General features: G+C 43.5%; 1 protein-coding gene across 4 annotated transcripts in view; it reads left to right on the forward strand.

Moving 5' to 3' along the window:
• LOC117356615 (zinc finger protein 501-like) overlaps positions 1 to 25,423 on the forward strand; it is a 29,208-nt gene that overhangs the window by 1,946 nt on the left and 1,839 nt on the right. For 2 of the 4 annotated variants that reach the window (XM_033936085.1, XM_033936112.1), the window contains exon 2: positions 7,823 to 9,203. In XM_033936085.1, coding sequence (XP_033791976.1) covers positions 8,024 to 9,203 — 1,180 coding nt within the window. In that variant the 5' untranslated portion in view covers positions 7,823 to 8,023. Of the gene's footprint in view, positions 1 to 7,819; positions 9,204 to 25,423 lie in introns of all 4 variants that reach the window. The other 2 variants (XM_033936094.1, XM_033936102.1) reach the window with 1 other exon arrangement.

Here is a 25,423-nt window from a genome sequence, read left to right on the forward strand (position 1 = left end):
GCTGTCGGTAGCTGCAGGCTACAGCAGCGGATGTCGGCAGCTGCGGAGTCCTTTACCGCCCCCACCCCTTCCCTTCTCTTCCCGTGGTCCCGACTAGAACCTGGTGATTCCAGCAACGTGTGCAGCAGTCTTCACACGCTGCTTCGGGCCCTTCTACTGCCCTGATTTGCTCTGCTGCGTCTCTGATGATGTTATCAGGGGCATGCCAGAGTAAATCAGGCCAGTAGAAGGGCCCGAAGCAGCGTGTGAAGACTGCTGCACACGCTGCTGGAATCACCAGGTTCGTAGTCGGGACCACGGGAAGGGGGGGGGTGGCAGTGTCAGTCTTGAAACTGTATGAAGGCCAAAAGCATAGCTTAGATGAAAAGTAAGCTTCTGGTTATCTGGGCTAATGAAATTTTGATAAGAAACTATCTTAGAATTTATTACCAAATCAGTTACTATTGAACACTTTTTCCACCGTTGTCTTTTGGAATTTATTTTTGTTGTTGTGCAAAGATCTGCAGTGAATTTTGCCATTAATAGTGAATAACTCACTCAGCAAAAACATATTTTGCTGCTCATGTCACATTGCCTGATTCATTTTTTTTTTTTTTTTTGCTCACAGTTCAGCGCAGGCAGCATTCTAATTTTGAAACTGACTCAAGATGAATGGATTGTGGTCCCATTTTGTTTTAGTAGATGGGGGAGTGTGCAGAAATTTAGGTGGATATCTTTTGGTGACTTTTTGGGAATTAAATCACTGTTTCCCTATGGCTGCGTGGGGAGCAGGCAAAGGGTGGTGGTGGACAGCCGAAGAAAAAGAAAGACAGAAAGAAAGAAAGACAGAAATACAGAAACAGGCTAAGGAGAGAGAGAGAAAGAAATAAAGACAGACACATACACATATATTCTAGCACCCATTAATATAACGGGCTATAAGACTAGTATGATAATATTACCCTTTAACAAACCCTATTTGATGATCAGAAATCATGAATGGTATGATTGTTTCTTGACTAACTTATTGGATTAGACCAGGGGTCCCCAAATTCCCTCCTTGAGGGCCGAATCCAGTCGGGTTTTCAGGATTTCCCCAATGAATATGCATTGAAAGCAGTGCATGCACATAGATCTCATGCATATTCATTGGGGAAATCCTGAAAACCCGACTGGATTCGGCCCTCAAGGAGGGTCTTTGGGGACCCCTGGATTAAATCAATGTAACGTCTTTAGTGTCAGCATCAGACCAGTCCAAGAACTTTGGGCAATGTGGCTATCGACCAGCAAATGGAGATGGGAAGCTCAAACAATTCATTATTCTTCCTATATCCAGCAAGTGGTAGATATTGGGATGAGCAACTCTGGTGTGATATACTTTACAGCTCCTGGTTTGGATGGTGACTAGCACCAGAGTAGCTGAAGAAAAGTATTTACATCTGCTTGTATGATCCTCTGGGGAAATACCTGGTGGTGCCAGGTCCCTCTCTCACCCCCCCTTCCTGTAGCTCTCCACCTTTTTCCGCTTTTTAAAATGGCTGCTGCTCGAGGAGAGCTGGGGCTTTTGAGTAGAAAGACAGCTGGGGTAAGTGTTCTGCCTTTTTTTTTTCTCCCAACAGTCACCCTGGTGAAAAAAGACTGTTCTTTAGTGGAGTTCTTTCTCAGTCTGTTAAATGCTGCTCAAGTCACCTCAGTGAGGGTCCTCTGGGAATCAATTTTTCAGTCTTTTCTTCTCAGCCTGAAGTTTCTCATACTTCTGAAGTGCCTCACAGTTCTCTTACTCAAACTGCAGGAGTGGTGGCCAGTTTGAATGTGCGCCATATGATGGTTTCGCTTTCTCGTGGCTCAGATTTGTACTCTGGCTGCAGTTTCTTCAACAGAGGATCAAACGGGTGGTGGACACCTGGAATGCCCTTCCAGAGGGCATGATAGGACAGAGTACGGTATTAGGGTTTAAGAAGGGATTGGACAATTTTCTGAAGGAAAAGGGGATAGAGGGGTATAAATAGAGGACTACTACACAGGTCCTGGACCTGCTGGGCCGCCGCGCGAGCGGACTGCTGGGCACGATGAACCTCTGGTCTGACCCAGCAGAGGCACTTCTTATGGTCTTAAACCTTCACTTTGTACGTTTCTATTAGGAATTGCTTCAGTTTTCCGGCCAGATTTTATTCTCTATGTATTAAAACGGAGTCAAACTCAGGATCCTTCTAATTCTGTTCCTTTTATTTTTTGCCCTAGATCCTTATAAAAAGTACAGTTAGAACAGCAAGAACCTCTTGATTCAGAAGGTTCCTTTTACTAGGGTGCACTAATGGGTTTAGTGTGTACTAAAAGCTAAGAAGCCCATAGGAAAAGAATAGGCCACTTAGCATTTCTAAATCCATTAAATGGCACTTGGTTGCTCTTCAAAGAAGGATCTTGACAAAGTATTCAAAAGCAAGGAAATAACACACCAAATGAAGATCAGACTTGTCCACACACTCATTTTTTCAGTGGTCAATTACGGATGCGAAAGCTGGACACTAGGAGATCATAATCGAAACAGAAATACGTTTAAAAACCCGCCCAAGTCGGCACTTGGACAATCTAAAAAACAGATCGTCCAAGTGCCGATAATCGAAATGGCTTTTTAGACGTATCCACAGACTTTTTAGGCTTCAGAATCCCACTGTGCGCCCAGATCTAAAAGGGGCATTTTTGGAAGAGTGGTTAGGGCGGAATGTGGGCCGACCTAGAATTAGTCCTGCAGCGATAATCAAAGGTTTGATGAGTTGGACGATGGAAAGACACGTATAAATGCCCAAAAAGTATCCAAAGTGACCAGAAAACCACTGCAGGGACAAATTAAAGACCCACACACACTCCCCTTCATGCACTGACCCCATCGCACCCCCACAAAGCGCAGAATAAAAACGCACATACTTGCATCTGAAACATCAGCACTTGTCATAGGAAAGGCCCCATTTGGAGTATTGTGTACAGTTTTGGAGACTGTATCTGGCGAAGGACGTAAGAAGACTTGAAGCGGTCCAGAGGAGGGCGACAAAAATGATAGGAGGCTTGTGCCAGAAGACGTATGAGGAGAGACTGGAAGCCCTGAATAGGTATTCCCTAGAGCAGGGGTAGGCAATTCCGGTCCTCGAGAGCCGGAGCCAGGTTAGGTTTTCAGGATATCCACAATGAATATGTATGAGATGGATTTGCATACACTGCTTCCTTGAGATACAAATCTATCTCATGCATATTTATTGTGGATATCCTGAAAACCTGACCTGGCTCCGGCTTCGAGGACCGGAATTGCCTACCCCTGCCCTAGAGGAAAGGAGGGACAGGGGAGATATGATTCAGACATTCAAATACTTGAAGGGTATTAACGTACAACAAAATCTTTTCCAGAGAAAGGAAAATGGTAAAACCAGAGGACATAATTTGAGGTTGAGGGGTGGTAGATTCAGGGGCAATGTTAGGAAATTCTATTTTACGGAAAGGGTAGTGGATGCCTGGAATGCGCTCCCGAGAGAGGTGGTGGAGAGGAAAATGGTGACTGAGTTCAAAGAAGCGTTGGGTGAACACACAGGATCTAGAATCAAAAAATAATAGTAAATATTGAAGAACTAAGGCCAGTACTGGGCAGACTTGCACGGTCTGTGTCTGTATATGGCCGTTTGGGGGAGGATAAGGGTGTAGATGGGGCTGGAGTAGGTTTTGATAGAGATTTTGGCAGTTGGAACCCAAGCACAGTACCAGGTAGAGCTTTGGAAATAGCTAAGAAGAAAAAATTTAAATTGAATCAGGTTGGGCAGACTGGATGGACCATTCGGGTCTTTATCTGCCGTCATCAGAGCTGAGAAAATACCTACTGTCTAAAGTGGTGGCTTAAGTAGTCTGGGGGGTGGGTTTGGCAGGCTCAACATTACTTATATGGGACATTTTCATGTGTCACCCTTTTTGTGAAGTTCACAGCAGTGCCTGTAAGGTGCCTCACTGCTCTGTTGCCATGTCTGGGTGGCCAGTCCATCTCATTGCTGGCTCCTCCCACGTCCAAAAGGTCTTGTTCTGGATGTTTCTGACTTGGACAAATTTTTGGTCAAGAATGTGGTATAAAGATAGACGTAGTGGCAGTCTGGACGATCAAATGCCTGGACGTACAGATGGACGATTCTTGAAAAAACGTACACTTTAGACATATTTTTTGGGAATGGACATTTGTAACCCGCCAACTTTGGTCGACTAGCACCCACTCTTCTCTCTCTCCACAATAAAGGTCCTCCCAACCTCTTACCCATTCCCTCTCTCCCCTCATAAGTCCGTATAGAACTTTACGGTTCGGCGATATATATAAACTGTTATTATTATCATATTGTAATTTTCGCTGTATGTTTTGAAATGCGTGACCTTTTCCTATCGGGTCCTCTCGGAAATTTCTTAGCAAACTGTATATCTTATATTCTCGCTCAGCAAACTGTATATTTATATTTTTGCTTTCTTAAAATTTCTGCACTCTGTATTTCCTCCGATCATCTGCATATTGTAACTCGCTGAATATCCAGCTCCCTTGATTGTAAACCGCCTAGAAGTCGCAAGATTGTGGCGGTATAGAAGAATAAAGTTATTATTATTATTATTATGTCCAAATCAGACTTAGACGTATTTTTTGATTATTCCCCTCCACGGAAACAAGACAGAAAGAAGTTTGGCTCATTTGAGCTTTGGTGCTGGAGAAGGATTTTGTGCATGCTGTGGACCACCAGAAGACCTAACAAATCAATTCAGGAACACATCAAACCAGCTACGTCACTTGAAGCCAAAATGATGACGTTACGACTCTTATTTTGATCACCCTGTCGGAAGAGAAAGATCATTGGAGAAGGAACCAGACGAAGAGGGTGACCTGCAACCAGATGGATGGACACATTGGAAACAACCATGAGGATGATAACATAACATAGAAATTTACTTCTATACCGCCATCACCATTAAGTTCTAAGTGGTTTACAAAAGAAAAATAATACAGACGCACAAAACCGATTCTTTTTAGATCTATAATTCATCACGTTGCTAGAACTCGAACACGATTCAATGGCACCTAACAACAAATCTATTAGTGAATCTTAGTAAAAGGAGCCCAGTCTATTAATTCCTCTTTGTTTTCTTACCCTGTATCCAGGTCTTCTATTTTCAGGGACTTGCTTGAAAAAAAGTTTTCAGGTTATTTCAAAATGAAAAGCTTTCATTTAATCACAAAATCTCTCAAAGCTATTAATACTCATATTTTTTATTTATTTATTCAAGGGAGCTCAGAACAGTTTACATTAATTTATTCAGGTACTCAAAGCATTTTTTCCTGTCTGTCCCAGCGGGCTCACAATCTACCTAATGTATTTCTGCCTATCAACCTTCCATTCCTCAAGGGGACTCAATTACACATGATTACAAAGGTCCTTCGTCATTAGGGTAGGAACAAAGAATTCCCGCCTACTGCTTTGTTACATTCCACATCTTCATTGGCTGGTCTGGTGCCGACGCTAAAAAAGGAGAAATTGCATATAAGTCTTTACCTGCTAATTTCCTTTTTTTGAGCTGCACCAGACCAATCCAGATTTCCGCCCATAATGATCTCCTTTCAAATGATCTTTTCATACCTAAAGCAACAGGTTGTTATTGTTCTTGTTTTGGCAAAAGAAGGATAGTTAGATTTTCTTGTTAATTATTTTGTTGTACTGCTTTAATATTTGGATACTGAGCTGTTTGAGCTGCACTTGCTTTATTGAGGTACAACACATTTCTGTACTCTTTATCTCCACCTGCTGGTAGACAGGCATAGTACCCACAAGTTCTGAACTGGTCTGGAATAGAGAGCTGCACGGGAACGGGGATGACGGGAATCCTGCGGGACCCGCGGGGATCCTGCGGGTTCCCCCTTTGGGTCACGGGGATCCCGTGGGGACGCCCCCTAGGGTCGCGGGGATCCCATGGGGACGCCCCCTAGGGTCGCGGGGATCCCGTGGGGACGCCTCCGAGGGTCGCGGGGTTCCTGCGGGGTTGGATCGCAGTGCATTTGAGCCGCGAGGGTAGTCTCCTCCTCCTTACCTGCACTGTCGCAGCACACAGCCGAACGGAAGTCTTCCCGATGTCAGCGCTGACGTCGGAGGGAGAGCTTAAGCAAAGCCCTCCCTTCCTCCAACGTCAGCGCTGACATCAGGAAGACTTCCGGTCGGCTGTGTGCGGCAGGGCAGGTAGGAAGAAGGCAATGGCGAACGAAAGAGGGGGGAGGGGGCGGTCCGCCCCGAAGAATGTGCACAGCCAGTCAGGTCCCCCGATCGACCGACAACAGGCCCGGCCGACAAACCTCCCTGCCCTGTAGCCGCGAATCTAAATTACCTCTTACAGCAGCTTCAATACCCCAGCTGCTGTAAGAAGGTAATTTAGATTCGCGGCTACAGGACAGGGAGATTTGTCCGACCGGGCCTGTTCTGTTGTCGGTCGGGTGCGGAAACGCCACAAAGGTAAGGGGCAGGGAGGGAGGAAAGGTGGAGTGGAAAAGGAAAGACGCTTAAGGGGGGAGAAGGCCGCTGAAAGCACTGGGGAAGACAAAGGGGTGGAGAAGGACGCTGAAAGGACATGGGGTAAACGGGAGGAGGGGGGGAAGGATGCTGAAAGCACATGTGGAAGACAGAGGGGGGTGAAGGACCCTGAAAGCACTGGGGAAGACAAAGGGGTGGAGAATGCCACTGAAAGGACATGGGGAAAACAGGGGTGGAGAAGGCCACTGAAAGGAAATGGGGAAAACAGGGGGGGAGAAGGCCGCTGAAAGGACATGGGGAAGACAGAGGGGGGAGAAGGCCGCTGAAAGGACATGGGGAAGACAGAGGGGGGAGAAGGACGCTGAAAGGACATGGGGAAGGCAGAGGGGGGAGAAGGATGCTGCCTGACAGGACATGGGGAAGATGGTGGGGGAGAAGGACACTGGAAGGAAATGGGGAAGAGGGAATGGGGAGAAGACCCTGGCAGGGAAGAAGACAGAGGTGCCAGACTATGGGGGGAGTGGAGGGAAAAAGATGGGTGCCAGACCAATTTGGGAGGGGGGAGAAAGGGAGAGGCACAGTAACAGAGCAAATGGAAGACACAGAGAGAAGAGAGGCAGTGGATGGAAGGAATTGAATGAGAATATGAAGAAAGCAGAAACCAGGCAACAAAGGTAGGAAAAGAATTCTATTTTTTTTTTCTTTTTTTTTTTTTTTGCTTCAGGATAAAGTAGTATATTAGTTGTGTTGATAAAAATTTATAAACATTAGAGGCTCTGGTAGAAACCCGTTCACAAAGTATGTATTCTTCCCAATTAATATTTCCAAATTAATAAAGTCTTTTTGCTTATTTTTAAATGGGTTTCTACCAGAGCCTTTAATTCAGTAGCATAATTAAATGAAATAACTATTTCTGTAGTTTATAGGGACGGGCGGGGACGTAGGGGATTCCTCGCGGGGACGTAGGGGATTCCTCGCGGGGACGGGCGGGGACGGAGGGATTCCTCACGGGGACGGGTGGGGACGGAGGGATTCCTCGTGGAGACGGGTGGGAGTCCGCATGGGGACGGGTGGGACTTTGGCGGGGACGGAGGGATTCCTCGCGGGGACGGGTGGGAGTCCTCACGGGGACGGGTGGGACTTTGGCGGGGATGGGTGGGATTTCTGTCCCCGCGCAACTCTAGTCTGGAATGGCTGAACAAGTGAAATGAACGGGTAAGGACCTAATTTCTCCATTCTTACCAAACACTTTGTCATTTTGCATTTTAAGTATGAATAATAAGATACATTTGTTAACTTCTCACTTTATTCAGCAGTTGGCGACCCACAGAACCAAGGAGGAGGAGCGGTGTCATCCACAGCTTCTCTTGAACCATAACATTGCAGGAGGACATCGTTCTGTGTTCTAGCAAGAGCAAATCCATCTCAAGACAAAGAGGTATCGAAGAAGTCCAGCAGGGAAAAGATTACATAAATCCAGAGACCCTTAAAAGGGTTTCAGTGATCCAAGGAATATCATGGTCCAAACCAGAGCTCAGACACGAAAAAGACCAAACTCAAGTGCTGAATGTGAAACCAGCGTCACACAAAAAACACATAAGGACACCCATGTAGAAGGAGTCCCAAAGAAAAGCTTCCACAGCAAAACACATTTGATGCATATGAAGACTCTGGCAGGAGAGCAAACAAACAAATGCCCTGAATGCGGGAGAAGCTTTGGCTACAGATGTCTTTTGGAATCTCATATGAGAATTCACACTGGAGAAAAGCCATACATGTGTACAGAATGTGGAAAGTGCTTCCGAGTGAACGGGGCTCTGAAAATGCATCTCAGAATCCATACAGGAGAGAGGCCTTTTAAATGCACTGAATGTGAGAAGAGCTTCAGAATAAGTGGGCATCTCATAACCCATAAAAGATCTCACACAGGAGAGAAACCGTTCAAGTGTACACATTGTGATGAAAACTTCAGCTCTAGCAGCAAATTTTCATTGCATAAAAGATCTCACTTCTTGGAACAGTGTACATGTACAGAATGTGGAAAAGGTTTTAGTAAGTACACACATTTAATAAACCATATGAGTACCCACAATATTAATTGTGAAGAAAAACCCTATAAGTGTACAGAATGTGAAAAGTGCTTTACTCAAAGTTTTGCACTTATTGCCCATGTAAGAACGCATACCGGAGAGAAACCATACAAGTGCACCGAATGTGATAAAAGCTTCCACCTGAAGAAATATCTTACAGTCCATACCAGAATTCATACAGGGGAGAGGCCTTATAAGTGTACTGAATGTGATAAAAGTTGCCGTGACAAATCCTCTTTACGTATCCATATGAAATCTCATTCAGGACAGAAGTCACATAGTTGTACTGAATGTGAGAAAAGCTTTGCTTCAGTGACATGCCTTAAAATTCATATGAGAACACACACCGGTGAGCGCCCATACAAGTGCAGTGAGTGTCATAAAAGCTTCAAAGACATTTCAGCCTTGAAGAAGCATCAGTTTGTGCACACGGGTGAGAGACCTTACTCGTGTCCTACATGTGGTAAAAGCTATAGAGACAATTCAGATTTGTTAAAACACAGGAGAGATCACACGAATGGGAAACCACATTCATGTAGTAGGTGTGAAGAAAGCTTCACTTACAAGTCAGATCTAAGAAAACATTTTAAAATCCACATCACAGCAGGTCAGTAGTAGAAAGACAGTCAGCTTCTGATTCTTCTCTCTTTCAACTTCAAATTCATACCATCTTCTTCATAAATATTAACTCCATCCTTTCCACTAAACTATTTTCACCTAATTCTTTTTTTTCTGCTCTTAAAATCTGAGATCGTTAATCTGCTTCTTACTTTTAAATTTTCTGTTTCTAATGAACTTCTCCCCTATCCCTTTCCATTACCAACATTGATTTCTCTCTTCCTTCTGCACTCGCTGACTTTAATCTGACTCTCTTTTACAGGTATTTTCCCCTCTTTCAAATTGGCATCTGTTAGATTTATATACCCTCATGTTTGTCAGTCATTGCTGTGGTTTATGTCTTTTGTTTATGTAAAAAAATAACTGCCAAACTGGGTTAGACCAAAGGTCCATTATCCTGTTTCCAACAGTAGCAGTCCAGGTCAGAAGTAGAGAATGAGACGGGGACAAATTTTTTCCTGTCCCCTAAGGAACTCAATTTCCTTGTCCCTTTCCCATGAGTTTCGTCATTGTCCCTGCCCCATTCCTGTAAGCTCTGCCTTAACCACACAGGCCTCAAACACTTATAATTTTAAAGTGTTTGAGGCTTGTGCAGATGAGGACAAAGCTTGCAGGATTGGGGCAGGGACAGGAAAAGAACTCGCAGGGAGGGAAAATGAGTTCCTGCAGGGACAGGGGAAAAATTGTCAATACCAGAGACCCTTAGAGAGGATGTCTGTTTTAGAAAATGACACGGGAACAAATTTGTCCCAATGAGATCTATCTCCATCCTCTTCCCATCCCATCCCTACAAGCTCTGTCCTCATCTGCATAAGCCTCAAAGCACTTTAAAATCTGTTTTGGGACTTGGGTTGACCACTGTTGGAAGCAGGATACTGGGCTAGATGGACCTAAGGTCTGTCCCAGTAAAGCAACTCTTATGTGAGTCAAGTATAGGGATAATCAAAGCCATTATGACATCACTGATGAGTTTGGCTCTTAGGCATTGGTGGAACGAGGCATTATGACATCACAATCTCACCAGGAAATTCTTTTTCACTGAAAGGGTGGTTGATTGCTGGAATAGTCTTCCACTTCAGGTTATTGAAGCCAGCAGCGTGCCTGATTTTAAGACCAAATGGGATAGACACGTGGGATCTATTCACAAAGAAAGGTAGGGGAGGGTCATTGGGGTGGGCAGACTAGATGGGCCGTGGCCCTTATCTGCCGTCTATTTCTATGTTTCTAATCTCAGCTCTGGAATGCTGCTACTGTTTGGGATCTTGCTAGGTGTTTGGGACCTGGGTTGGCCACTGTTGGAAACAGGATACTGGGCTTGATGGACCTTTTGTCTGTCCCAGTATGGCAAATCTTTGTGAGTCAAGTATAGGGATAATCAAAGCCATTATGACATCACTGATGAGTTTGGCTCTTAGGCATTGGTGGAACGAGGCATTATGACAGCACAATCTCAGCTCTGGAATGTTGCTACTCTTTGGGATCTTGCCAGGTACTTGGGACCTGGGTTGGCCACTGTTGGAAACAGGATACTGGGCTTGAGGAACCTTCCATACTGGGACAGACTGGAATTCTTTTTTTTCTTTTCTTTTTTTTCTTTATAATTTTCAAACATTTGACAACAACATCAGTCAAAAAGAAAAAATACAATGAACTGAAATCATTTTTCATCGTAAAGGGTCAAGAACACATGATCCCTATTTTGGGGTAATAACAACTTATCAAAGTATGGTTAGTCCACAATTACAGAGAACGGAGGTAGAAAATTGACTGAGAAACATCATAAGGAACTAAAGAGAGAGAGGAAAATAAAGACTCGGCTTGATAGTCCCAGAACCATTTATCATTGAGCAGAACGATTGGATCTAATCCTCAGGGTGATGATGTTGTCTGACCTTTAGTAACAATAAACTTAGATAATTGCTGTGGCTCATAAAAAACATATCTATTCTGCTGATATACTAATACACATTTGCAAGGGTAGCGCAGAACGAAAGTCGCTCCTAACTGCAAGGCCTGCGGTCTTATGTTTAAATGATTTTTATTATTCCAGCAGTAAGAAGCAAATACAAACAGTAGTACCAGTCAGGAAATAACATTTTCAACAATATAATCAGTTCCCCTCCCCAAGAATCCCTGGCCAGTCCAACAGCTGAGAGTGGGAATAAAATCTTAAAGATTTAAAAGTCTACTGCGAGCACGCGGTGTGAGGTCCTGCCAGAAGTGTTCCTACACCTGACAAAATTTGCGACCCGGGCCAAGAGTCAAGTCTCCCACCATGCGTCTCTCCAGTGTTGCATGCACTATCGGCCTGCGGTCTTAAAAGCAAAAACTTTTTCTCCTTTTCTGGGTAGGCCTAGATACATCTGGGTACATTCTCACTTTATAAGTCATAAAGGAAACCTCTCTATATCGAAAAGGAGTTTTAGCAATCATTCCCTGTCCGAATCAATAGAAAGAGAAACAAGTAATGTTGCTGGTACGTGGACATCCATTTCCGACCTCTCCAGGAAATTAGCCAAGTCCAAACTATCAGCAGAAAGATTCTGCTGATTAGGACTCTGAAGTTTTACCTTGTTAGGTACAGATTGGAATTCTTATGTTCTTAAGTCTGTAACAATCCAGTACAAATTGCTGAGACTGAAAAGTACTTTAACGCCACAAAATAAGATAAAAACTATATAATCAGTTTGTAGTCCCAGTGATAGTAACAGGCTTTGCTGGTCTCTATCTATCATCACTAAGGTGGCAGGTTTGCCTCTGCTGCTTTGTGCAGGTAATCTGTGCCTTTGGTTTGATGGTTGTAACCCCTGCTCAATGCAGATTACCAACCTCTCCCACTTGAGAAAAGGCATGATCGTTCAAGTATTGCTTTTAGCGGAAATGCGCTCTGCTTTGATTGCATCCTCTTGCTATGCAAAGATCTTTTTTGAATTCTGTTACCTGCTTTTGTCCAATCACCTGCACCAGAAGGTATTCCCATGAAAAAGTATTTCCTGATACAGCTGTAAGGAGATAAACTTAAAAGTAACATTTCATATGGCTTTGGATTTATAGATGGTTCCTTGAGTCATTGGGGGAGGGGGGAAACGCATGGGCAGGTCAAACAGTTGCTTGCGTAGGTTATAGAATGTTGTCATCTACATTTTTGTCTGCTATTGACACACTGAAAGTGGGTACACCCAGATGTCAGCACATGCTGTTACATGTTCTATATGCCCCCATATGTTAACGTATGCCAACTTACGCTAGCATTCTGGAACATGATAGAGGCACTCAGATGCTGTCTTGGCTTTTGCGCTTGGTGTGCTGCATTTTGGCAGCTATATTTCCAAGTTTCAAGATGCAATCCATCAGGAATAGCCCCCTAGGAACCAAAGAGTGGGGGTAGTGGTTCCCAACCCTGTCCTGGAGGACCGCCAGGCCAGTCGGGGTTTCAGGATAGCCCTAATAAATATGCATGAGAGAGATCGGCATATAATGGAGGTGCCAGGCATGCAAATCTGCTCCATGCATATTCATTAGGGCTATCCTGAAAACCCGACTGGCCTGGTGGTCCTCCAGGACAGGGTTGGGAACCACTGGTTTAGAGAATTTCTCAAGTGGTGAAAGATGGCATTCTTATTTTTTGAATGTAATATGCAGAAATAAAACAAAAACATAAATGGAAAAAAAATGTAGTTTATGATTAGCTTTCGATGGTAACCCATTCCCCTTCTTTTGAAGAGACTGGTATGAAGGGCCTGGTTCTTTTTACTAGGGCTGTGGAGTCAGTACATCAATCCTTCGACTCCGATTCCACAGCCCTGCTTTTTACATGTCTGACAGCATCTCTGGACCAGTCAGATTCTTTCAGGGTGAAAATTAATAATGCCTCTTCGCTGAGTAATGCAGCTTGTGAAGTTTTGCATGAGAAAAATTTGTATGTACTGTACAGCTACTCATTACATACCGCCCTACTCGATTAACGAGCACCTGAACTTATGGCCAGTTCTCAGATCAGTCGGTGGAAATGGCAGCTTGGCGTCCTAGTGGTGAAGTGGGGGCAGGAGTGATCTTCCTACGCTCCTGCCTTGTGGAAAACTGTGATCAAAAATGGCTGCCGTGAGTTCCCATGGCGGACAATTAAATGTTCAGGAGTACTGTGTCCAGTACTGGTCGCCGTACCTCAAAAAGAACATGGCAGTACTTGAGGGAGTCCAGAAAAGAGCAACTAAACTGATAAACGGTATGGAAAACCTCTCATACACTGACAGACTGAAAAAGCTGGGGCTGTTCTCCCTGGAAAAGCGGAGACTTAGAGGAGACATGATAGAAACCTTCAAGATCCTGAAGGGTATAGAAAAGGTAGACAGGGACAGATTTTTCAGATTATGGGGAACTACAAGTACAAGGGGGCACTCGGAGAAATTAAAAGGGGACAGGTTTAGAACAAACGCCAGGAAGTTCTTTTTCACCCAGAGGGTGGTGGATACATGGAACGCGCTTCCGGAGGTTGTGATAGGCCGGAGCACGTTACAGGGCTTCAAAGAAGGTTTGGATAGGTTCCTAGAGGATAAAGGAATTGAGGGGTACAGATAGGAGTAGAGGTAGGCCATAGGGATAATCAGGGACCACTGCTCAGGCAACAGGCCTGATGGGCCACCGTGGGAGCGGACCGCTGGGCGAGATGGACCTCTGGTCTGCCTCAGCGGAGGCAACTTTTTATCTTATCAGCCTCCTTCAAAAGAAAAGGAACTCAGGAATAATCTAAGGAAATAACTTCTTAAAGGAAAGTGTTGGATGCACGGAATGGCCTCCCAGTGGTGTTGGAGATGAGGATTCTTATCTGAGTTCAAGAAAGCATGACACAAGTACAGGGATAGTAGATGGTATTGGTGGTAGGCTGGATAAGCCATATGGTCCTTATCTGCCATCTATTTTTTATGTTTGTATAGAATGGATCTTTTTGCTGTATGATATTCAAAAATCATGGGCTCATGGAGCTAGTAGAATCACAAATCTGTAATGCTTTGTGAATCAACACTTAGTGTGCTTCATTAATATCTTCTAACAAACATAATGTTGTAGATACTGGTAAATAAATGCTATAGTGGTTATATATTAACACTTCTAATACACAATTTGATTTGATTGCATGTCCAGTCATTAGGTAGATCCAGCATTACCACTTGGCATTTGTTATAGATGTCATCCTGAATTAATTTTGTTTGTTACCATTTACAATGTATGAATAATCTTTGAATAAAACTGAAATGGAGCTCACACAATAAGACATTCTCTTTACTAGAATTCTCTCTTCTGGTGGCCCTTGAACAATTGGAATCAGGGAGGCACATGTGCCAACATTTTTATTTATTTATTTATTCCATTTTTTAGCCCGTCCTCCCAAAAGAGCCCAGAACGGGTTACAATGAATATATTGGTGCATTAAAATTATAAGTAAGATAGGTACTTAGAAATTCTCTTACTGTCCCAAAGGCTCACAATCTAACTAAAGTAGCAGGAAAAATGACAATTAGAAGAGTAATAAAGAAAGAAAATAGAGATAGAGGAGAAAAATAAGAAAATAAACATACTAATAAGATTACAATGATCTAAAGGAATTTGAAAGGTTAAAAAGAGGGGAGATAAGAATAGATGCAGAGGGAGAACCGTTGAAGCAATAGAATTCTGGGGAAATTTAAATGAAATTTGAATGATAAAATAAAACAAAATAAGTGGTAAAACAATAAGTGAGATTAAAAAATATATCATAAACTAAAAAGAAGTGAAAATAAAATCAAAACAGTCAAAACTGAAGTCCAGCTTGAACGGGCCCCCGAGCCAACCGTTGGTCCGATGGCTGGACTGCAGCCCTTCTCCGTCGGCTCTCCCCTGCTGGAATGGGGGAGGAGCGAAGACAGTGTCGGGTGCCCTAAACAATGAAAATGACTCATATTGTGCTTCTGTCTTTTACTAAGCCATGGTAGAGACTTGTACTGTGGCCCCAGGTGCTAAATGCTCCAGCGCTCCGGGCTGAGGGGGATTAGGGGTTGTTTGAAATTCTAGACACAATCAGGTGCAATAGAATGCTTTTTTTGGATTGGAGGCCAAGCAACAAACCAACTCCCTCGCCTCCTTGCTCTTACCCTGATTTCTCACTTTACAGTCACATGATATTGTTATTCTTGAATACGTGTTTTATGTAAATCCGTATAGCTACAATGAGTCACATGCGATGTCCTCCAGCAACTCATGCAACAGTAAGATGATTCCCTTTACAGATATTCTGTTCAAATTCTGTGTCACATCAGTAACGACAATGCAAACTCCCTCCACTGCAGACACTCAGAAATTTTCTATACCACACCAGCACCAACTCCGTGAAATCAAACTGCACTAGACCTATCTATGAAAGTCTGCACTGTAAATATTCTAGGACAGTAATTCCCAACCACCAGCCAGTCAGGTTTTCAGGATAGCCCTAATGAAAATGCATGGAGCAGATTTGCATGCCAGTCTCTGGGTGAAAAAGAACTTCCTTATTTTTCTACGGAATCTATCCCCTTTTAACTTTAGAGAACTTTATATGCAGATCTCTTTCATGCATATTCATTAGGGTTATTATAAAAACCCGATTTGCTAATGGTCCTCCAGAACAGGGTTGGGAAACACACACCACCTCCATCTGGGAAAAGAGAACAAGGCAGGCTGATGCAAATACCTATGTGGAACCACAGACACCACACTTAGCTGGTCTAACGACTTCCTAGAAAAGAAGAGAATACCTTGTCCGGAAAGATGGAGTCTTCAACGACAGCTGGAAAATCTGTGGAGTACTTGTGGTGAATATTTGGATAAACTTCAGTACCCCAGAGTTCCCCCTTCTCCCCAATACTGTTCAACCTATTCATGAGCTCTCAGTAACATTATATTTGTCGACAATGGCTGTTATCATACGTGGATGACATTCTCCTCCTCATTCCCATTACAATTAACTAGATGTGTCAGAAAAAAATCGCTGATGACATAGACAAGATACAATCATGGGCCAAAATCAACAAACTCAAACGGAATGCAATCAAAACCAAAATCCTCTGGTTCCATGCCCCCCAACCAACAGCTCCCAATTGCATTGGCCTGTCATCCGGAGCTAAAATAGATTTAGAAGAATCCTCCAAGATACTGGGTGTTATACCGAACTCCACACTATCCTTTGAACCACAAATCTCTGGAAGAAAACCTTTTCCGTGAGACAGCTGAGACTCATAAGACCCTGCTTCCACAAACAGCACTTTGCCATACTTGTAGAAATGCTAATTTTGTTGCAGCTTGATTACTGCAACTCCCTCTACACAAGCATCAACACAATACTAACCCGCAAATTACAACTAATCCAAAACACAGAAATCAGACTTATTTTCAAGCTAAAAAAAATATGACCCAATCTCCACCTGCCTCAAACAGTTACACGAGCTACCCATCACTACTCAAATAACCTTCACAATCTCCTATATAATTTTCCATATCATACATAAGAACATAAGAATAGCCTTACTGGGTCAGACCAATGGTCCATCAAGCCCAGTAGCCTATTCTCATGGTGGCCAATCCAGGTCTCTAGTACCTGGTCAAAACCCAAGGAGTAGCAACATTCCATACAGAATCTCAAAGAATAGCAATATTCCGGAATCTTAGAGAGTAACAAGATTCTAGAATCCCAAAAAGTAGCAACATTCCATGCTACCGATCCAGGGCAAGAGGAGGACGTGTCTTTCTCAGTAACAGACTATGGACCTATGCCATGCCACTCATCTACTTATTCACTTCCTCATTTGTTAAATCCACTTCCTCGTTTGTTAAATCCACTCAATTTGTAGAATCTTTCAATCAATGTTAACCGGCAGAACATTGTTAAATCCACTCAATCTGTAATATCTTTTAATTATTGTAAACCGCATAGAACTTCACGGTCCTACGGTATATAAACTGTTATATTATTATTATTCCTCATGGTCCACCTCGACCAGGTATCTTAGTAAGCTTCTGATGAGCTACCCCTCAACAAAAGGCCTCAGATACAAATGTATTCCCAACTATCTCATGTTCCAAAAGAAATGAAAGACTTATTTCTTCGACACCATATCCGCCATAGAAAACTGACCCATGAGCCTACAAAACCTTGCAATCTCTACGACAGTGTGCATACCGTCATCCACATGGCTTTGGACAATACATTACCTCCACCTTCTACCTCACAGCACCACTCTTTAAACAGGACTAGTTTATCTCTTCTTGTATTGTACCATCTCTAAAACCGTTTTGTCATGTATTTCCTGTAGCATCCTGGTAATGTACTACATAAGTTGTATCTCTTGTACTGTAAGTCGCCTTGAGACTGTTTAGTCATAGTGCGACGCATAAATCCCAGATTAGATTATTTAGATTTATGAGCCACTTCTTTCATGAAAAGATTCACCCAAAGCGGTCATCAGAATCTCTCACCTTGGTTACATATGGAAAACAGACCATCACGTAATAATGAAAATAGACACAATGAAATGGAAACCCCCAAGAAACCAGATTTTGTGAGCAGCGGAGTACCAAAGAACAAGAAATACATTTCCTCATGTACTAAACAAATGACAAAGGCATAAGAAATGCATATTTTCAAATTAATAGATTTGTGACCTCCTCCCCCCTCAAAGAATGCCCTTCGCTGTAGAGCAGGAGGTGGGAGATTCCTGGGGGAGTCACTGAGTTGATATTACACTTCTCCCTCCGTTTTCGCGGGGGTTAAGGGCAGAGCCGGCCCGCGAATATGGAAAATCACAAATAACTTTTAGGGCCGAATCTGACCCACCCCTGCCTACCTCCTGCATCCCAGACCTCCCCAGACCTTACCTGGTGGTCTAGTGGTGATGCGGGGCAGGAGCAATCTTCCTACGCTCCTGCCCCATGCAGAGCCGTCAACAAAAATGGCTGCCGTGAGTTCCCTTGGTCTCACGAGACTACAATGAGAACTCACAGCAGCCACTTTTGTTGACGGCTATGCATGGAGAGGAGCGTAGGAAGATCGCTCCTGCCCTGCGTCACCACTAGATCACCAGGTAAGGTCTGGAGAGGTCTGGGACGCAGGAAGGAGGCAGGGATGGATCAGAGGCAGCCTTTAAAAACAACTGCTGTTTGGGAGGCAAAAACTCACGAATAACCAAAGTCACGAGTTTTAAACCCACGAATTAGAAGGGGGAAGTATATTTATTATTTTAAAATTTTCTATACCGTTTAATTCCTAGGCAGTTTACAATATATCCATTTACATAATACTTAAAAACAGTACAAAAGAGGAAAAAACATAAGAATTCAAATTCATATTAATCTTCGATCAGGACAAGTCAGACCCTATAAAAAAGCATTAACGAACATTTCCTTAGCTGCCCTACCAGCAAACTGGTATGTGGATAGAAGAACTATGTGGGATGAGTTGGAGGATCCTGACCTGATTGGGAGGGAAAAGTGCACATAAAAGGGAGGTGAGGAGAAGAAGCAGGGCTTCTGGTTATCCTAATCTCCCACCAGATCCCGCGGTACTGAGGGAGACTCCTAGAAGTGTGGTCAGCTCATGTGGTGAAAGTCCAAGTGAGGTTTGCTGGTGAGCAGAAGACTGTTTCAGCTTGGCGAGGAAAAAAAAGAGTGGCCCCGGGCTAAGGACAGTGAGTGAGACCCAGAGTGGCCCACTGAGCATTACTTTAGAGCAGTGGTCTCAAACACGCGGCCCGGGGGCCACATGCGGCCCGCCAGTTACTATTTTGAGGCCCTCAGTATGTCTATCCTAATCACAAAAGTAAAATAAAACAGTTTTTTGATCCTTTGTCTCTTTAGCTATAAATGACAATATTATTATTAAGACTTAGCCAAAAGGAAAGATTTATAAACTATAAAGAGTTTTACCTCATGCAAAATTGTCATTTCTTAAATAATACATTAACTATTTTTTCTGAGGCCCTCCAAGTACCTACAAATCCAAAATGTGGCCCTGCAAAGGGTTGGAGTTTGAGACCACTAATTTAGAGGGACCCTTCACCCGAGGGTTGATACCAGGAGGGGACAGAGACTGTTAGTGTAGATACCCACCTCTGTGGGGTAAAGAACTTTGCTTCTGGTGGAGCCCCAGTGGAGTGTTACAGCTTGGTGGGAAGATGGTGAGACCCAGAGCATTGGTATGAAGACACTGGGAAACACAATGCATGCAACAGTTGTCTACAAGTAAACTTAAAACGCCTTAACATGGGGTGTGCTCAGGTGTCCTGCAGTAATTTTGGCATCAGTACACTTTGCATGTGCTAAAAATTTTATTTTTTAGTGTTGGGAGCAGGTCGGGGTGAAAGTAGTTACCCAGTTGTGCATTAAGGACCGGATTCTGCAACCAGTGTCAGTATTGGCTGGGTCTTCCAAAACCGGTGCTGGTCATGTGTCAGTTGCGGCCATATGTAAACTAGAGGCATGGACTTTCACACCAACAGTAGCAAGAGCCTCTGATGACATTGTAGGGTTTTTGGAGACTCTTATAACATCTTGCTGTCTGCTCTGGGGGTCAACTTGCTTGGATGGCCAGACCCGGGCATGTTGGCAGTTGTTTGGAAAGTCCTCCACTTGTACACTATTTTCCGGACCGTGGAATAGCGAAGGTCAAATTCTTTCAAGATCTTTTTTAAATCCCTTACCAGACTTATAAGCTGCTACAATCTTCTTTCTGAAGGCCTTAAACGGCTCTTTTGGTCTCACCATGGTGTTCACTCTCACCGCAGCAGTCATGTACACACCAAACTAAATGTCTGAGGTTTTTGTTTTTGTTTTTAGAAATTCTTTATTCATTTTTAAAACATATATAATAAGTGAAATGCAGAGTAAACTAATCATTTTACAATATAGACATCACTTAACATTTTTCAAATATTCATGCTTATTAATACCCTCCCCCCATCAAAACTTCTCCAACAATTTCTTAATCATATTTACCTCCCACCCCTCCCCCCATCCTGGATGTTCATATTATCTAATAACTAAACCATAACTATAGAGATTCTACAAAGGACGTCAATGGGCCCCAAATTAATTTAAAGTTTTCATTATTCCCTAATATAGCAGCATTAATTTTCTCATATTTATATATTAGACATAAACTTGCCCACCAAAATGTAAAGTTTTTTTGTTTTGTGAGTGAGGACTGAAGGGGTTAAACCTTTTTGTGCCTGATATTCAGACTGCAGGAGTTAGCCAGGCTGACTCCTGCGGTTGGCACAGCAAACCTGGAAATTCAGTGCCAGGCCATGTGCGGTGACTGGCATTTCCGGTCTATTTTTAGCTTCCTTTAATATAGCCGGTGAAGCTGATTTTCATCAGCTGACCTGTGGCCAAAGGTACTCGTGGACCTACTATTTAGGTGGGTCTGGCTGGCTGCTAAACCTAGTCGGTCAGCCGGAGAATATTGGAGCTGACCAACTATGTCGTTTAACAAAGCCGCTGACCAGGATATTCCACAAGAGATAGCCAGCTATCCCCCACTGAATATTAGCTTAGCTGGTCAGGAGTGTAGGAAGATTGCCCTTGCCCTGCAGGGCTTTAAGGTAAGGTGTGGAGGGGACCGGAAGGTGAGACATCTTTTTGCCTAACCAAAGATCACTGATTGCAAATACAGGTCCTTTCTGGACAGAACCTTTAAGTTTCAAGCTAGCAAACAGCAGACCTGGCTAGGCAATTACATCAACAGAGCCGGGTCGACCTATGGCGCATTTCGGAAAGAAATTAAGACAGTTCTGTTTGATAGATTTATCTCCTAGTCAGATACCCCTTCTAAAATTATTAACAACATGTCGATATTGTGTATTTTCACTAATTGTATTCTGTTCCCACTGACTGTTCACTGACATCTTCGCCATTTGTATTCTGGAATTCGCTGATTGTCCAGCTCTCTTCACTGTAAATCTCCTAGAAGTCGCAAAATTGTGGCGGTATAGAAAAAATAAAGTTATTATTATCACTCAAATCAGTCCATTTGATTGAAATCAAATTGTCTTTTTTATATGTGTTTTATAACTGACTAGCTGATGCCCCGGCGTTGCACGGGTATTTAATTATAGCAATAACACTGTAAATGGATTGAAATAAAGATACTTTATAGTGGTGAATGAAATTATTTTTTTACAGCTTTATAAAAAGTACAATATTCAAATTATAATGTGAAATATTTGACAAAATGAATACAATACAACTAACACAAAACTTGATTATAAACAACATTTTTAGTTTCACCTCCAGGAGCAAGAACATATAAATTCATGGGTGAACCCACCCTTGAGCAAGCAACATAGAGTTGTCCATGGGAAAAACAGGGGGATCTTAAATCCACTCCACAGTATGTAATAGTCAGTCCCTGTGATTTGTTGATTGTGATAGAGAATGCAAGTCTCACTGGAATTTGCAATCTCTTAAACTGAAAAGGAAGATGTGTTGCAAGTTTCGTTCAAATTGGGCAAGCCGTTTTTGCGTTGGCAACTTTTTACATTTTTTCCATTGACATGAATGGGTGCAATCTGATTTTCTGTTTGTAGCTCCGCCCACGTGTGCAGGTGGGCCGCGAGACCCCCAGAACATATCACCCCAGGTTTTGAGGGATCTGCATACCAAGTTTCGTTCAAATTGGTCAAGCCGTTTTTGCGTGATCGCGGCACATACACACATACATACCTCCGATTTTATATATATAGATACAGCCTGTGTATAATTAGCATTGTGCAAAGCATGATTTTATAAAAGTGAAGCGCAAAGTATATAATCACGCTTGCTAACATTAGGAACACAAACCCTGATTCTCGTAGCGATCCTGAAAGTTAGGTAGCAGTGGGTGTCCTATTGCCATCTAATTTAATTGGTTTAATTGGCAATAAACGATGCGGTAATTGACTGCGTTGTTTAAAACTAATTCAACTATAATGTTTTTTTTAAAATGTAGACGCTTGCAGAACAGGCCGCTGATGTCCCATCCGCAGAGGCGCCTACGGTCAAAGTGGGCATGGCTTGTGCCGGAAGTGACCGTAGGTGCTGGTAGGTGGATACAGTTCTCATGTAAAATAGTTGCCGGAAATGTAGGCCAGTAAAATCCTGGCCTACAATTCCTGGGTCTACTGCAATTCTGCAACCAGCAGCGGTATATGACTGACACGCGACCGGTGCCAGTTTTAGAAACATCGGCCAGTTGCAGAATCCAGCCCAGTATTTATAAGAACATAAGTATTGCCGCTGCTTGTTCAGACCAGTGGTCCATCAAGCCCAGCAGTCCGCTCAGGCGGCGGCATTGTCCTGAGTCTAGCCCTACCTGAGTACGTTCTGGTTCAGCAGGAACTTGTCTAACCTTGTCTTGAATCCCTGGAGAGTGTTTTCCCCTATAACAGCCTCCGGAAGAGCGTTCCAGTTTTCCACCACTCTCTGGGTGAAGAAGAACTTCCTTACGTTTGTACGGAATCTATCCCCTTTCAACATTAGAGAGTGCCCTCTCGTTCTCTCTACCTTGGAGAGGGTAAACAATCTGTCCTTATCTACTAAGTCTATCCCCTTCAGTACCTTGAATGTTTCGATCATGTCCCCTCTCAATCTCCTCTTTCCAAGGGAAAAGAGGCCCAGTTTCTCTAATCTCTCATTGTACGGCAACTCCTCCAGCCCCTTAACCATTTTAGTCACTCTTCTCTGGACTCTTTCGAGTAGTACCGTGTCCTTCTTCGTGTACGGCAACCAGTGCTGGACGCAGTATTCCAGGTGAGGGCGCACCATGGCCCAGTACAGCGGCATGATAACCTTCTCCGATCTGTTTGTGATCCCCTTCTTAATCATTCCTATCATTCTGTTTGCCTTTTTCACCACCCACCCTCTCTCTCACTAAAATGTTTTATTTACTTAAACTGCCAATTGATGAACTTTTTGATTATTAAAATTGATTGTAGGCAATCTGGCCAAGCTTTAATTTATTTCTCCATGGAGTAACAGCTCCATTGTTTAAAAAATCCCAGCTCAATTCAGCACGCAGAACCGGCAGACTAGTGCAAGCATATAACCATATTATAATTTTTTGTGCTTTTTCTTTGGACTTATCTTGGGCGTTGTATTTCTTGCCAAGTAACAATGGAGTACAGAGCCTTGCTTGTAAAACTAGCCTCTCTGGTGGCAGCTCGCTGGACCACGGATTTGCAGGTCTCTATCTCAGTGGATGTTATAAAACGAAGTCTGAAACTGGGCCCTCGAGCACTGCAATCTGCAGCAGAATCAGAGTGTTACTTCAAGTTTGTGTTGTGGGCCTTCTTTGCACCGACTCGAGCGTATGCTCTACGACCTGTTGTCCTCGATGTGGGGCGCCCCGAGCTACTTGGGACACATGTTTTGGTCCTGTCCGGGCATAAAGGCCTACTGGCGTAGATGGGGCAATCAAATCGCCTTGATGTGGAACTGTTCCTGGAGGCCCGTTGATACCTTTCTCTTTACTTTGAAACTGTCCTTGTTCCCGGTGCGAAGGGGTAGCGCGAATTTTGTGCAAAAATCAATACTTATGGGCATTAAAGCCATATTACAATGCTGGTTGTCGCCCCAGACCCCGACCCTAATGCACTGGCGGACTTTGATGATACAGTTAGCTGGATTTGAACGCCAAGCTCTTCCCACTTTGTTTCTCCAGTGATGGGTACCGTTCACTGCTATATTGAACCCGCGAGCCAGAAGTAGAGTGTTGAACTGATACACATCACTCCATTTTTTCGACTTGGTAGGGTGGCTGTTCCCAGGATGGGTGGGTGGGAGGGAGGATTCTTGAGGCTGTTTTGGTGGTGTGTTGAGTTTGTATTATTGAAATTGTAATAAAAATGATTTAAACATAAGAAAAAACCTAGCCTCTCTGCATACATCCGACGCGGCCTGCGTTTCGCGGGGCAAAATAGCACCCCCGCTGCGTCAGAGAAATTAATCACAGCGAGGTCTACAAATACAAGAAATAGCTATTAGCTGGCTCAAGATAACATAGTATTTTCAATATTTTAACCAATCCTCAAAAGCGCTTACCATTCATAAGCAGTGGAACAGCTCCTGCCGATTCTGAGTAACAAACTGAACATGGCCGATAATGAGGAAAAATCCAGCGCTGCTCTTTTTGAGCCAAAGTTTTGTTTGAAATCCCCACCTCTCCTCCCACCAAGGAAAAAAAGTCATGAGTCTTGTTTTTACGACGTCTAGCAAGCGGGGCCGTTAGCACCTCCCTAGTAATAATCCAGCGCTGCTCTTTTTGAGGTCTTTTAACATTCGATTAAATAAGAACATAAGAAACGCCTTCACCGGATCAGACCGAGGTCCATCTAGTCCAGTGCTCCGCACACGCGGTGGCCCATTTAGGTACTCCTTTTTGGAGACTCAACTTTACCGTATCCCTCAATATGATATGCAAGAAGGTGTGCATCCAACCTGCGCTTGAATCCCAGTACAGGTTGGATGCACACCTTCTTACATATCATATTGAGGGATACGGTAAAGTCGGGTCTCCAAAAAGGAGTACCTAAATGGGCCGCCGCATGTGCGGAGCACCGGACTAGATGGACCTCGGTCTGATCCGGTGAAGGCGTTTCTTATGTTCTTATTTAATCGAATGTTAAAAGACCTCAAAAAGAGCAGCGCTGGATTTTTAGGCTTAAATCATTGGAACCAGTAGGTCTTAACAAAGCAATGGACTGGCAGCATTTCTCCTGAATTGGACTGTGAATTCTCCATAGTGCTATGTTGGTCTGTATCTTGTTTCTTTTCAGTTAAAAGTAAAAAAATAAAGAACTGGTTGGTTATCAGTAATAAGGATTTAAAAAAAAACAACAAGTAAAAAGATAAAAAGATTTAGGTAAAGTGACAATTTTAATACCATGGTCTCTGTCTTCCGATTGGGTTATAGAAAAGCGGTGTGTTGACATCATTACGTCTTTAAACATGTGCTGCCAGTCCAAGAAGCCGCTGAGCGCCGAGCAGGAACGCCAAAGCTTGCTCCCACTCATTGTCGCTCAGCGGCAGAAGAAACCAGCTGCGAAGACCGGGTTAGTGGCGGGGAAGGGGCCAGGAAAGCTTGCTTTTGCCCGCTGTGCCGCTAGACCACCAGGGATAAAAGTAAGTGGCAATTTTGGGGAAGGCCACAGCTCCTGTGCCCCCCCCCCA

This window comes from Geotrypetes seraphini, chromosome 1 (genome assembly GCF_902459505.1).
Source record: "Geotrypetes seraphini chromosome 1, aGeoSer1.1, whole genome shotgun sequence".
Lineage (NCBI taxonomy): Eukaryota > Metazoa > Chordata > Amphibia > Gymnophiona > Dermophiidae > Geotrypetes > Geotrypetes seraphini.